This window comes from Ptychodera flava, chromosome 16, assembly GCF_041260155.1.
Source record: "Ptychodera flava strain L36383 chromosome 16, AS_Pfla_20210202, whole genome shotgun sequence".
Taxonomy (NCBI): domain Eukaryota; kingdom Metazoa; phylum Hemichordata; class Enteropneusta; family Ptychoderidae; genus Ptychodera; species Ptychodera flava.
In genome coordinates this window covers 30,721,007-30,736,337 of record NC_091943.1, presented here as the reverse complement: position 1 = coordinate 30,736,337, position 15,331 = coordinate 30,721,007, and the positions used below count along the sequence as shown (strand labels likewise).

The following is a 15,331-nucleotide window of genomic DNA, read 5'->3' as shown; positions in this document are numbered from 1 at the left end:
AAATTCGTTTTCACATGCTAAGAATTGCTAATAAATCATCAAATCTTACAGCTACTGTTCTAAGGGAAGAGAGTGTTCTAGATACAGAATTGTTCTGAACATATAGGTTGCAGTCTACTCAGATTGTATAGTTTGTTTTGAAAAATTGTCAATATAAATAGGTTTCACTGAATTTCCCTGGATACCACAGAATCTGGTTTTGATGATAAAAATATGTGCAACCTATTTATATACATATCTAATGGAACCTGGATGTGACAGGATCTCAGAAATGGTGGAGATCTTTTCACATAAGCAGTTTATACTCACTAAAAGGGAAGAAAGGACAGGATAAAGGTCAAGAAGTGGCATTACTGCAGAAAACTTGGGAAGGACAATAAAATACCACAGTAATCTTCATTACTTCAAAGTCAGTGCCACATCCAAGCTGCCATGAGTGAGAGGAACAAAGAAACCCTATCAATGATCATTCATCCCTCTAGTGTGCACAAATGAGGTCTATCTAAAAACATACTGACTGGCTGTATGCAACATAACATGTCTGACCCTTAATGACTTCGAAATAAGAGACCCGTGCGAGCGGACGATAACAAACAATTGTTATGATAGGAAGGGCACACCTTCTACAGACTATGTCAGGTCAAAATATTTTTAGGACTCCCTATCTCTTTGTGAAAGCATATAAGGAAGGGCTGGTGAGTAAAGTGGTCGTGGCGACAATAGGTGAAACAAGGTCATTTGTGATCACGCTATGCCTGTGTGAATGACAGATTCGTTCAAGTGAATGCTGTTTGAGGTCATATACTCCACAGCTTCGCGTTCTCACGATAACATGACAGATTTTGCCGCCATAATTTGACCAAGTCAAGACTTTCAGGACTGTATTCATAGCCTGCTGCTGCTGGTACCACCGAGACCTCTTTAACTGCACCCAGGGAACTTCCTTCTCGGAAGTTGTTCAAGAGCAAGCGAAGGTTTGCGAGGCGAGGTCAAGCAAGCGAGGCGACACCCTTGGAGCAAAGATCTGACATGGCCGACATCACAGGAATACCGGTCGTCGACTTTTCTGCTTACAGTTTAAACAGAGGTTCTGCTGACAACAATGAAATAGAAAACCTCATTGAAGGTGTCAACAACGCTCTAACGTCGATTGGATTTCTTTATTTGGTGAATCATGGAATACCACAAAGTGAGGTACATAATGGAAGGAAGCCTTCAGTTATTACAGGAGGTGGACCTGGGGAATGGAGAGGGATCAGTTTTTACGAACCTATCCTTTGGGAGGGTCACATTTTACACTACCATTTTCAACATGTTGTGTACAAAATTCAAAAGCTTTCACAATACTCTTATACAGAGCTGTCCCACAGTATATACAGTACATCTTTAGGTTTGATATATGAATGTGTCCTCTATAAATGGTACAGATGACACTCGCATGGTGTGTAAACCTGTTTATCTATCCATATTATATATGATATATAACTGATCCATGATGTATACTTACTTGTATATACACCCAACGTTCGAGCTAATAAAGGTTCTATGCAAGTCAGCCACCAAGGTCAGGTCAGCCACCAAGCATAAATAATGTCAGATATCAATGTGCCTGGCTTGACGAGAGATGGATGATTGAAAGTGCATCAAATTTTATTCAAAATGTCAATTCCCCGGATACAAAACTAGTAAAGTAATGCATTTGTATATGTTTTATAGCAGATATGAATGTAATTAACTAGATATGGTGGTTTTGTGTATATACAACCAATTCGATATTTGAACTTCACCCAAAATGTTGGCCGTTTACGGGGAACATAATGACAATTTTCTTTCAAATAATAACACACACACACACACACCACAGACACACACACGCACGCACACAGACACACACACACACACACAGACACAGACACACACACACACACACACACACACACACACACACACACACACACACACACATATATATATATATATATATATATATATATATATATATATATATATATAATATATATATATATATATGCTTCCTTAATGATATGAATATCCTTGACAAGATAAGAGTGGTTAGAAGTGTATATGTGTTCAGCAAATCATCTTTGCTTGCCAAGGTCTCTTGTCCGGGTAGCTGGATGATCCCAGAAATCAGGATGTTAGTGGGAAATAACGGACCCGTGCGAGCAGACGATTGCAGCAGATATGTTTATATTGGAATTTTACACAACTGCACATGGAAGTGCAAGGTTCATACAATACAATACAATACAAATGAATTTAAAAAGGTAGCATTTGCTCCATGTGGGTCAATTATAAAGAACAGCATCTTTGTGGTAAGAGTTAGACCTAGTATGTATAAATTATGAAAACCAAGTTCAAATTCCAAAGAATAAGCAAATGACAGAGGCATGGACGAGGGTGTGAATATAGGGTAAACATGGAAGTATACATGGTCGAACCCGCATTTCAATCTTCCAACTTTTGAACAGGAGGGTCATGTTTTACAAACTGGAAGAGGAATGGGGGCAACATTATAGATAAGGCTATAGGGAGAATCACATTTACATGATCGAACACCCCGAAACTCCCCGGACTACCCTGTAATTACTGGAGGCTTCCAAAAACACCTAACACAAAACTTCCGCACGCTCCATTAAACATGGAAGATAAGAAGTTTACTTTTGCATAATCATCTGAAAAAATATGCTATTCAGGGCATTGAACAGCCTATGCAACTGTAACTAAAGATGCATCTGAAGATCACCGAGTATGTTTTATCACAGAAAAGTTAAGAAATCAAAGCCGGCCATTTCACATCCGGACTCCACAATAGCACGCATTACCGTAAGACCAAGTTGGCAGTGGTAATTTAAGCTCTATAAGTATCGCTTTTTCAGTTTGCGTTTTCACATTCCGACTCTGCGTCGATACAAAAATTAGTCTGCTTGCAGATCGTAACATAGTCTCTGATTCCATGGTCTCCACTGGTTGGTTTTCCTTATAGGAGGATTATGCCTCATGTTATCACACTTTTCATGGACACCTCTTACATTTTGCTCCTCATTAATCGAGTCAAGCCGACTCATTGCTTTGTCCCCATAACTCAGGACATACAGATGGGTAATTGATACAAACTGCAATCCAAACCTGTGAGCCGATGGAATCAAAACAATGGCTGAATCTTGCCATTCACTTGTAAAGGACTGAATGTACAGAGCTGAATCCTGTGGTAGTAAATTCTTTTAAAAACTCTTCACTTGTGCGGCAATCAAATCCAATGGTTGTACTTTGAAAACATTTTCGCACGCGTGATATCATTGAGTTAAACTTTTTCGAGTCAAAGGTTATGTTTTCCTGCGTACCCTCTGATATCTGACTTTTCCATGATAGATTTCAAGTGACGTCATATTTCTATACTTAATGAGCAAATATAAATGGTTTGTCGATTTCGTACGAGACTCTTGGAAACTGTGCATACAAGATTGACAAGAATGGTACTGAGCTACCATTGATATAAGCTTGATATGCGTGGTAGATTAATGTTTAAGATTGGGTTATCGTTTGGTCACGCCAAGCACATGACAACATATGCTTTATTTAGATACAAACCTGTTGACAAGCGTAATCAACACCATGCAGAATATTAATGTAGATAAATAAACCTGACCATATATGTCGGTTTGCTGCTATTTAATTACTGCAATAAGCTCAGATCGTATTTCTCCAAACAAAATTTAAAGGACTGATTTCTGATGACGTAACAGTCCTATCATAAACATACAGAAATGACATTCTTGTTCTAAAAATATTTCTTGTCTCCGTTTATAATTCACCAACAGATCGACAATGCATTCACAAAATCAAGGAAATTCTTTGAACTCCCAAAAGATGTGAAGATGAAATACAAAAGGCCGGACAAATCACCAAGTAACCACGGATACGTTGAATGTGAACGGGAAAAGTAAGATGATGGCGATTTTTTTTCTAGGCAAGGAAATTCAAAAGCGCTATGCTGCATTTTAGCATTGATGAAACTGATGAAACTATTTACTTTCAGCCAACAATATGTGTCAATGAAGAACGTTTCGAGCAATGGTTCAAGGTTAAAGCCACAATAGCTGCGAATGTGTAATAAACCGATCTCAAAATATCCTTAGTTTTCCAAGACTTTTCTTTGAATAAGACCCATTTAAGAATGAAAACGTTTAAAACACTGTCAGAAGTGTCGAACACGGCATGTAAGTTCAAAAATTTTATCATTATTTTAGATTTCCCGCCATTTCAAAAACTAATCACGTAACAGAGAAAAAAAAGATTACGACAACAAAATGTCGGCCATCGTGTGTTGAGCATTCAAGTATATGGCATCATGCTTGTTTTTTGGACGATTATGTGCACGAAATTCTGCCTTCTTTGTACTTTTCTGTGGGGGCGCCATTTTACGAGTGCGACACCCGTTTATTATTCAACCTGTTGAAACATGTAGGTATAGTCCTAATCAGCTAGTAGTGATACTTCTATACACGCCCTGCAGTTAGCACATTTGCACGAACCAACTGTTGTTTGAAAATATAATCATGAAAATAATGCATAAAATTCGCAGCTATTGCAGCTTCAATGTGTGATTAAAGGTGCTGTGAAATTGTGTTCGTATAATATCCTCTAGAAATCGCTCTCTAAAAATCGTTTGATGACTCAATTAAAGTTGAACTAATGGTAACTTAACTTACGCTGGATATAAAAGTGTGTTTTATCGAATATTCTTTAAATGTATGTCAAGGTTTTGATAAGTTGATCTAGGCTGTCAAGTAAATTTACAAAAAATGTCTTGGCTTTGATGCATACCGTTCGTTTCATAAGTAACGATACAGTCGTTCTTTTATCGTAACTATTGACCTTGAACGAAAGCATTTAGACACCAGAAAACTTCACATTACACTGAAATGGTTGTTTTTAAGTTTGGAATGTTAATATTCCAGTTAGGTTTCTTTTTTGGTAAAAAAAACCATCTGGACCATTTGCCCCGAAGACAAAGTTTAGGCCCTGCTGTTAGCGACATTGAACATTTCAGATAGGTTGACTCAAGCGATATGGAACTTATAAGATAGGGGACAGTCGTCCGTATTTCAGCATCATTTAGCAACTTATTTCATGAGAGAGTGTAAAATATCCTATCTGTAAAATTAAATATTTAGCAAACAAATAATAGGAAAGCCATTTCAGTTTCCCTTGTGTTTGGTAATCAGGTGCTTAGTAGCGATTCTGTTCATTATAGCTTTCAACAAATATAAGGAAGATGAAAGAGTATACAGTTTGAAAATTTTTCTTATGTGTGTCAGCATATTTTTTTTATTCCACAGATTAAATCCGAACAGACCAGGTGATCTCAAGGAATGTTTTAATTATGGTCCTAAAGATGCAACAGGTGTAAGTCAGAAGGTTTTTGATAAGCAATTATTGCAAGATGCAAGGTAGATCAATGTTCATTGAAGCACATTATATTAATGAGCATTTTGTTCGGTCTTAACATTTTATGCTTATGATTCGTTATAAATGTGGAATATTCATCTGCCTAACTCATAGCGTTCGCGAGAAAAGCACATAGTACAATCAATCAATCAATCAATCAATCAATCAATAACTATGGAAAATGAATGTCATCAATGAAATGACAACTACATGTTGTGGGAGTTAATCTCCCCACTGTTTTAATTAGAGAATCATTTGATAGGCACAAGTAACAAACCAGGCATAATCGATTCCGGTTCGACTTTCATTTGTCCAATATAGTCCATAGGGTTTATAACAAACTCAGACCCGACAGAGTTGCAGAATTGAAATAACTATGAATAATTTCAAAAAAACTATATATCAGTTTTCACAGAAATTTGCGTTTCATGTTATACTTAACAGGTTTATCCCTTAATAATTCAGTTGAATTATTCTGGTATAATACAGTGGAATCTGATTGAGTGTCCGGTTCGCCTTGCACAGCTCAACGAGTCTACATGCTGCTTATCATTAGAAAAGTAAACATTTGCAACAAATTGAGTCTTCGTCATTGGTTGGTGTTAAATTACAGCGCGCGGCAAACGTTTCCCATACAATGTCTCGTCACGATCACTGCAGTCGTTTCAGCATGTCACTCACAACAAGCATAACACTGCACTACATGCACATCACCAGTTTTCTTGTAGGTTTTTACTTTTAAATTGGGAACGTTATGAAGAAACAAGTAAATTCTTTTTCTAAAAAAACCTTTCTTCTCCCCTCGATGTCAGCAATCACGACAACAGTTCCTTCAGCATGCAGTCTGTAGCATTGCCAGCCGGGATTGCGAGTGCAGTCTACTCTATTAACAAGTTTGACACGATACAACACTGAATATTGTCAACCAGAAAATGCTGAACACTCCTAAATGAAACTTTAATCTCGCTTTCTCTTTTGTCTCAGCTAAATGAAACTTTCTCAATTGACACTTCTCTGAGCTACAAAATAGACTTGAAGAAAAGTGTTGATTTTGCACATGCAAGTGTAATTCAATCAACACGGTACATTTTGTGCCACAGAATAACACACCCAGTGTTTCTGAAATAATTCACCGTATTTTGGCACTTAATTTCCCGGACAGCATCATACACGGCAACGGGTTAGCATGGAGGGGACGAGGGGACGATGATATCTCTCTGCATTCAAAATATTCTTTACCTTGCTGAAGAAATACAATGTTCCACTATAATAAAACGCCGAGAGTCAGTCCGGTTGATGTTGAGGACTTTCCTCGAGATATAGATCCGACACTCGAAAAACATGCCAGTGAGTTTTGTCTGAGTTGTATTTCCCAAATCAAACTACACAAATAGCTGAAAGAAAACTTTGATGATGTGCTATAGCTATAGTGCGGTGTCAAGCTTGTTGTGCATGAGTGGCATGCTGAAACGACTGTCATGATTGTAGACGAGACAGTGTCTGGGAAACGTTCACCGCGTGTGCTGTAATCTAACATCAAAGACTCAATTTGTTGCAAATGTTTACTTTTCTAATGATAAGCAACATGTAGACTTGTCGAGCTGTGCAAGGCAAAACGGACACTCGATCAAATTCCACTGTAATAGTTTAACAGTCTATATAAATATTTTACCTATGTATCACATGTATACTCATAAGACCTGCAATAATTTAGACGACACCTCCGCCTAGGAAAACTTTGGAAAAATATCGTGAATCTGTGAATTTTAAGTCATCAATGCACATGTCTCAATGTCAGATTGGTAATTTTTCATGCATTTTAATCAGTAACCTTCTTCAATGGTCTTGTTTAATAGTGAAAGATTTCTAACTGCAGAGAGCGATCCTACTGATCAAAATATTTTTCTACCAGCTTCGATGGTGAAGTTGAAAGGAGACGGATGTGTTAATCTGGAAAACATATAATGTTAGATAAGCTACATTTTGTATTTTGAAATTCTTTTCCACATTTTTGACTACCATGAATTTCAATTTCATAAACATCGCAATGGTCTCTTACCATTTTTGTAATTTGTGAACTGTACTTTCCACATTTTAGAAGATGCCGGATGAAGAAGTACAAGACTTTACATTCTGCCTGGTGAATTTCTTCGACAAGTGCAGACAATTAAGTAATCGAGTATTGGAAGTGATGGCCAGGGGTCTAAATCTAGAGGTAATATATATGCAAATCATTTCTATGCCCAAGACTATGAGTGTACCCTTAAGGGTAGCATTTGACCAACACACTGGATGAAAGCAAAATGTCTCATCAGAGATGACATAAAAACCCCCTCATACTTTATATTTTCACATGAAACTTAAGGAACGGATAACTATTCATTTCATCTCATCTTGAGGTTGAGTGCACCTATGGGAAAACAATCCGAATTTTACATTTTTGGTCTGCTGCTTATTCAGGCGAATTTGGAAGCCTGTATAGTCTAGGTATATAAAGTTTTCGCCATTTTATTCATATGAGAATTGACAATTTAATGTTTCTCCACGGAGTTAACATGAAATATATGGACGATATTTACATTTGATTAAATGAAAGCAAAATTAAAGTAATACCCAGTTCTTTTCTTTCTACCCAATAAACGTTTAAAATATTCTGTGTACTCCTCAACCCGATAAATACTTTAAAGTGCTGTTCTTATAGCATTACAATTTTTTTACAGTTGACCGATACTGAGTTTGGACATCTAAAAGTTTCACTGAAAGAGATTTTTGAAATTGTCAACTTTTTAGGATCCATATCTGTTTGTGAAAGCACATGAAGGAATTGGTGGCCCTGACAACGATTCTGCAATGAGATTGTTATATTATCCCCCAGTACCAGAAAATGTGGACATTGATCAGGTTCGTTGTGGAGAACACTCTGATTATGGTTCCATCACACTTCTTTTTCAAGACAGTCAAGGTGGTTTGGAGGTGAGATATAAATTTCAGTATATATTTGAACTTATTTGGACTTCACTTGTTGATTACATAATTGAATTGTACACGTTTCTTGCTCAGACAGTAAAGCAGCTGCATATCTGAGCAGAGTTTTAAGTCGACATAATAAACTTGACATATTTTATGAACCAAGATTGACAGCACACAAGACCATTACTAGAATATTTATAATGGTCCCCAGAGGTAAAGAAAGTAAGCTGAATTGTACTCATTTCTTTTTTTATTCAAAATAATGACCAGCATTGACTACAGTAAAGTTACTATTTATAATAGAGATAATTAACATATGCTTAACACCAAGAAAGAATTACCGAATTTCCATTAACGCAACAACAAAGGTGCATATTTCCAAGATCTCCATTTTTGTTCGTTTTAATGTGCTCATATTTTTCTAATATATCATTTGGTGCTAATCAAGAAAATGACTGGGTTTCAGGTTCAAGTAAAAGATGGTGACTTTATTCCAGCAACACCGATAGACGGAGCGGTCGTTGTAAACATCGGTGATTTAATGCAACGATGGACATCAGATAGGTTTGTGTCAAATGTGAGTGCAAATCTTGCCGAGAGTATCCATTTTCAATTTCCATTTTTCAAGCTTTGGTTTAAGCGTTCAAATAATTTTGTTTTGGAATACCATATCTGTTAGTTATAGATTTGACCACAAATACAGTCATATTCAGGACCAATACTGAGTACATTTTAAGGTGTTTCAATCTGAAAAATAACAAGTTTTGTCGTCGATCAAGTTTGCTTTTTATTTCTCTGCATATTGTGTAAATGTCCTCTCCAGAAACTTCAAATTGTTCATTGTGTACAGCTTGTACATGCTTCAGAAATGAAGCAAAACTGAATAAAGTCCCTGATGTTCTGTCTATTGTTGGTCATACCAATTTTTATTGTACCTATGCTGTCATGAAAAGATACAATTCCCATTATCAATGGCTCAAAACGCATACGAATACTATTTCTTTAATCATCGAATCTGAGTTAATATAAGCGTCATAGATGTATTTACATGTTAGGTCGTGGAAATGATGTTAGCAAAAATATAAAATGTACAATTGTAAATACATTACAAGTTAAACTATGCAGTGGGATAACCAACAACAAACGCTATGTATGGTAACCACTTTGGGTCAAGTGTCACCTCTAATAGGTTTTTATTTCATGCTCGAATTAGGTCAGTCAGTTCTAAGGTTTCGTGACAACAGGTGTAAGATTGGGACTGGAATTCACGACAGTCACGACTTTAATTCATAATAAATTTGAACACTGTTTCTTGCTCTCATTGATGAAAACATTCACATTTGACAGGTACATCGTGTTGTCCTGCCAAAAACTGAAGACGCCGGACGATCACCACGACAGTCTATAGCTTTCTTCCATAACTCAGACAACATGTACGTCGTTCGCTGTGTGGACGGTAGTGACAAATATCCACCAATCGCAACAAGTCTCTACCTACAGCAGAAATTTAGTGCAACGTACAAGTATTGATTTTCAGACCATATCACGTGATCAGATTGCAGAAGTACATCACAATGTAGAATAATCAACACAGATAAATTTCTTCCATCAATGGAGAAGAATAAACAAACCATTTTCCAATCGTGAAAATGTCCAGGGACATCAAAGGAAACCACAGCCTCTCTGCTTTATGTTATTTTGATCCAAGGAAGTAAAAAAGTGATCCAAGCTCATCGACAATTTAATGGTAATTCCAAAGCTATTTCTATAGAAAGCGGAACACATAGAGTATTTCTCATGCCACAGAAGGAAAGCTTTTGTTTAGATTCAATAAATGTGGCCCTGTAATGAAATTTAATATTGTCAATTTTGATAATACCAGGGGTAGATACTTTTTCAAAACCTGTATTTCTTGACTGGATTAGCGTAATGTACCTCTGCTATAAAGCGAATACCTCTGCGATACAAATGTACTTTCGAATTTTCTCCACGCCTTTACCGCTTTCAGCGACTCTATGTACCGCGGGAGTAATTGATTGATGTCTCCAAAACCGCTAAAGCCAAGCACGAGGATTGTGCTCCAAGCTATCTCCGTTTTAAGGTTTTCGTGTTTACCAGGACCTTCCTCCTTAGGCCAAGAAAAATAAAAAGTTTGTTTCTCATCTTCGCGCGCGTCAATTCAGACCCGCCGGGTCAACCATTTTTCTGCTGATGAGGAAATAAAATGAAAAAACCCCGCAAAAATAAGTGCACAATACAGTGCTGTATAAACAGAACTAAAAACAAAGTAACTGACACTAAAATTCGATTCAGAACTGTACACATATGTCACTGTTATATTAAGCAGTAAAAACTGTGCATTGCTGCACACTAAAAGTCAAAAGCGTCGTTTTCTTTGCTGCGGTGACACTATACTGTACGATTTATCGGACTAAGCCAATTTCTGAATTATACTTTTCAGGTTGCGTAAGCGTGCAATTCACGATGTATGAATATTCAGCGAAGAATGCGCATTCGCAAACTCATTACATCAAAGCTATTGTTTAATGCTTCACGACTTTTTATATATCTCTTGTGATCGGAAAGAAATGAAACGAATATTATATACAGGTGAAAGACTACACAAGAAAAGCCGTTCCTGTTCGAAGATTTTCTTGTAAGTTCATTTTGTCAGTACTAATTTTGGAACTACTCAGTCAACATTGACCTCGGGATCATCTACATACCTTGATCATAACAATCGCCATTACCAACGTAGGCAAACAACAGTATATACATAGTATAGTGTTATTTAAGTTTTATTCATTACAATGTTTTATTTTATTTTACACTGGTCCTCCCTGGGAATCAGTACATTTTTTGACTGAGGGAGCTAACCAGTATAAAGATGAATAAATAAATAAATAAATAAATAAAAAAATAAATAAATAAACATAGTAGTTTGGAATTTTTCAAATACCGTCAACGCTTTTAACCACTCCAGTATTACTCTGGTGGCATACGGATTGGTGTCTCGATAACCGCCAGTGCCAAAACTAAGGGTCATCAAACAAACTAGCATTCTTCACCGGCCATTCGTACAATTATTGAAAACAGCTCCCTTCTTACAGCTTTCATCTTGCAATCGTATCAATTACAGAAACTGTCACCGGACGTCTGTGGTTTGGACAAGGCTAATATATTCTGTGATATTACATTATTAACCAGCTGTGCAGATTGGGACGGTGTAAACCTGCAACTCGGCTACGCATAATTACTCAACTAATTGTTAGTAGTGCAACTGATATTTTAACATTAGTATCTTGTCTGATGTGAATTATTCGTCCAATGTGAAAGTTGAGTTATGTTAGCATGAAAAGAGGAAGCAAATATATATGATTCATGGTTCAATTTTCAAGAATGTAACTAGCGTTAGACGAGTACACGATTGGTTATATTTCAACCAAGATTTCTGTAATTTATATAAAGTCACGCTTTCATGAGTGTGATCATATTATCTCGTAGTCTTTTAAGTGATACTTTTCCCTGCTGTAATATGAGTGCTGTGTTCTATTCAAGTCTAAAATATAGTGCAAAAATATTTGAAAATAAAATAAAATATAAACTTACTGCTCGACAGTATTTCGAAGGTACTGATGATTGTACTATGTGTGATAAACAATACGTTACTTATGAGTTATGTTTATTACTTTTGCATCGCGAGGCACGTAGGGTAGTCATCTAATTAGATGCCCAGGAAATTATTTGCATGCCTAGCGACATTTCACCAATAAGAGTTTATATTAGGTTTCAAATTCAAATGCGATATATATATATATATATATATATATATATATATATATATATATATATATATATATATATATATATATATATATATATAAAACACTATATAACACTATATAACTATATATATAACTATATTTATAACTATATATAACTATATATAACTATATATATATATATATATATATATATATATATATATATATATATATATATATATATATATATATATATATTAAACACTATTTGAACTAATTTGGGATAATTGGATATTCATATTGTTCAAATTTCTCAAAAGTGCTGGGTACCATATAGCTGAATGTTGCAATATTACAAATTACTCAAAAAACAAGTGTGTTTCTTAAAAAGAAAAGCAGATGAGCTTACATTTGCAGATTAAACCAACATTATTTCACCATCCAATTATCCAAAATTAGTTCCAATCGTTATATATATATATATATATATATATATATATATATATATATATATATATATATATATATATATATATATATATATATATATATATTATTATATATAATCCCCTTGATTGCGAAAAGCTATGTTCAGCGTTCTAATGATCTTTACTAAGCAGGTTTATAGAGATTCCGCCATGATACAGTGGTTTGCTTTGAAGCATTAGCATTACATGAAGTAGACATATTGTCTAAATTGAGGTGTTGCCAACACTGTCAGGTGTAATTATCAGCTGAGCAGTAATTCCAGTCAACCACAGAGAAATCAACTCTGCCAATGTTGAAACATTGTCTTGCAGCAGGTCAGATGTAGTCAAAACAACTACACCTGAAAGCAAGTGATATGACTTGGACAGTACTTGAACACATGTGGTGGTGTTGTTTACACTACGTCTGACCATCTGCTAGACAATGTTTCAATATTTGCAGAGTTGATTCCTTTATGATTGACTCATGTTACCGCTTAGCTGATAATTGCACCTGACAGTGTTGGCAACACCTCGATTTAGACAATATGTCTAGTTCGTCTAATGCCAATGCTTCAAAGCAAACTACTGTAAAAGCATGCCGCAATACCAATTTTTGCTGGTAAACGAAATATCGTTATGAGCAACCAACTCGAGAATACCACCATTATCAGTGTTCACGCAAGATCAGCTAACCAGCCAAATTCAAGAACTTTTAACCAAAAGCGTTGTTTAATATGTTGTGCATGGGTTCGAGTGTTGTACTATAATAGAATCCCTTATCGCAATAGACTAACGTAGAATGGAGATGTTTCAAATCACAATGGACCATCGTGGAATGGAGAAATTCAATCTCTGAGCTGCCCGTAGAGATATAGGATGACTTTTCTGGCGACCTTCAATACTCGCAACAAATTGCTGTTGTCGTATTGTGTTATAAATAAACGAGTCGTCGAATAATATTTCCTTCGGAAAATATCGTTCTTATGTCCACACCATGAGCGCAGGGACAGACCAGATATGAACGGTAAATGCTCACGTGTTTCATTATATATTGCATTTATGTGTAAATTTGAACCTTTGCCACATGTTTGCAACTTCATTGAAAGTATTATGATCAAATAATTAACAATATTAACCACAGATTAGCTCCATAGGTCATTAAGTATTCAAATACGCAACTAGCTGAAATAGAAACAATTAATTTCTTTGACTGCTGTCATTGTATCACCTCTTTATATAGCAAGTGTAATTGCCTCTTGTCAAGTCCTTGAAACTATATATTCCAAACTTTGAAAGCTCATTAGATATGCAAACTATAAATTAGCTGACATGAAAACTTAAGTGCAAAATGACTTCCAATATTGGTATAACCTGGTATAATCATCAATGTACATAGCATGTTATGCCAACTTTGATCAAATAATTCAAAGTATATATCCCTAATTAGGAAAGCTCATTAAATACACAAATTAGGAATTAGCTGAAGCAAAAATGCTTAATGCCTTTCAATAATGTTAGCCTACATAATGGTATCTTTAATGTACATAGCAAGTTTCATCAATTTTGGTCATGCACATTCAAATATATATCCCTAATTTCAAAAATTCATTAAATATGCAAATTAGGGGCTGCATGAAGTAAAAATGCTTAATGACTTTCAATAACGTCGTATCATAGTATCTTTAATGTACATAGCAAGTTTCGTCAACTTTGGTCTAGTCAATACAGATAAATATCCCTGATTATGAAAGTTCATTAAATATGCAAATAAGGAATTTGCTAAAGTTCAAATGCTTAATGACTTTCAATAATGTTCTTTCATAGTATCTATAATGTACATAGCCAGTTTCATCAACTTTGGTCTCGTCAATTAAGATAAATACCCCTAATTAGGAAAGTTCATAAAATATGCAAATTGGGAATTGGCTGAAGTAAAAATGCTTAATGACATTTAATAATGTTCTATCATAGTATCTTTAATGTACAGAGCAAGTTTCATCAATTTTGGTTATGTAAATTCAAATATATATCCTTAATTTCAAAAGGTCATTAAATATGCAAATTACGATTTGGATGAAGTAAAAATGCTTAATGACTTTCAATAATGTTAAATCATAGTATCTTCAATATGGATACCAAGTTTCGTCAATTTTGATTGAGTAAATTCAGATATATACCCCTAATTAGGAAATTTCATTAAATATGCAAATTAGTAATTATCTTTCACGTCACCCCTTAATAACTTTCACAGCTGATATATCTTGATGTGATCAACATTTGTAGCAAATCTCATCAAATTGTGTGCAGTCGTTCTCAATATATATCCGTATTTTCTAAAATCATTAATTATGCAAATGAGCAAAAAGTAAGTAAGCCACATCCACCAAAAACTAATCAGTTCTTGCCATTTGCAAACTGAATCTATGTACCAGATTTGATTCTGATCTGATGAGCCGGTTTTGAGATATTGAGCACACAGACAGACAGACAGACAGACAGACAGACAGACGGACGGACGGACGGACAGACAGACAGACAGACAGACAGACAGACAGACATCGCTGCGACATATGCTCACGTGTGTGAAAACGTGAGCAAAAAATGATCAAAAATCATTCGCCAAAGGAAAATTCGTTTCACTCAAGCAAAAATACA

The 15,331-nt window shown here is 35.4% G+C and overlaps 2 protein-coding genes across 2 annotated transcripts in view; one reads left to right on the top strand and one right to left on the bottom strand.

Moving 5' to 3' along the window:
• The window catches only part of LOC139114563 (uncharacterized), a 485,747-nt gene that overhangs the window by 421,596 nt on the left and 48,820 nt on the right, over positions 1–15,331 (bottom strand). The window lies entirely within an intron of this gene.
• On the top strand, positions 790–11,332 carry LOC139114574 (uncharacterized). The gene is made up of 7 exons (XM_070676382.1): positions 790–1,194; positions 3,843–3,964; positions 5,364–5,430; positions 7,571–7,687; positions 8,263–8,445; positions 8,909–9,019; positions 9,790–11,332. The coding sequence occupies exons 1-7, from the start codon at positions 1,030–1,032 to the stop codon at positions 9,970–9,972; spliced, it is 948 nt and encodes a 315-aa protein (XP_070532483.1). The 5' UTR covers positions 790–1,029; the 3' UTR covers positions 9,973–11,332.

Coding starts and splice junctions, on each gene's coding strand:
- LOC139114574 (XM_070676382.1), top strand. CDS start 1,030: ATGGCCGACATCACAGGAATACCGGTCGTCGACTTTTCTGCTTACAGT. Junction 1,195..3,842: donor ATGGAATACCACAAAGTGAG/GTACATAATGGA, acceptor ATTCACCAACAG/ATCGACAATGCATTCACAAA. Junction 5,431..7,570: donor GTCCTAAAGATGCAACAGGT/GTAAGTCAGAAG, acceptor TCCACATTTTAG/AAGATGCCGGATGAAGAAGT.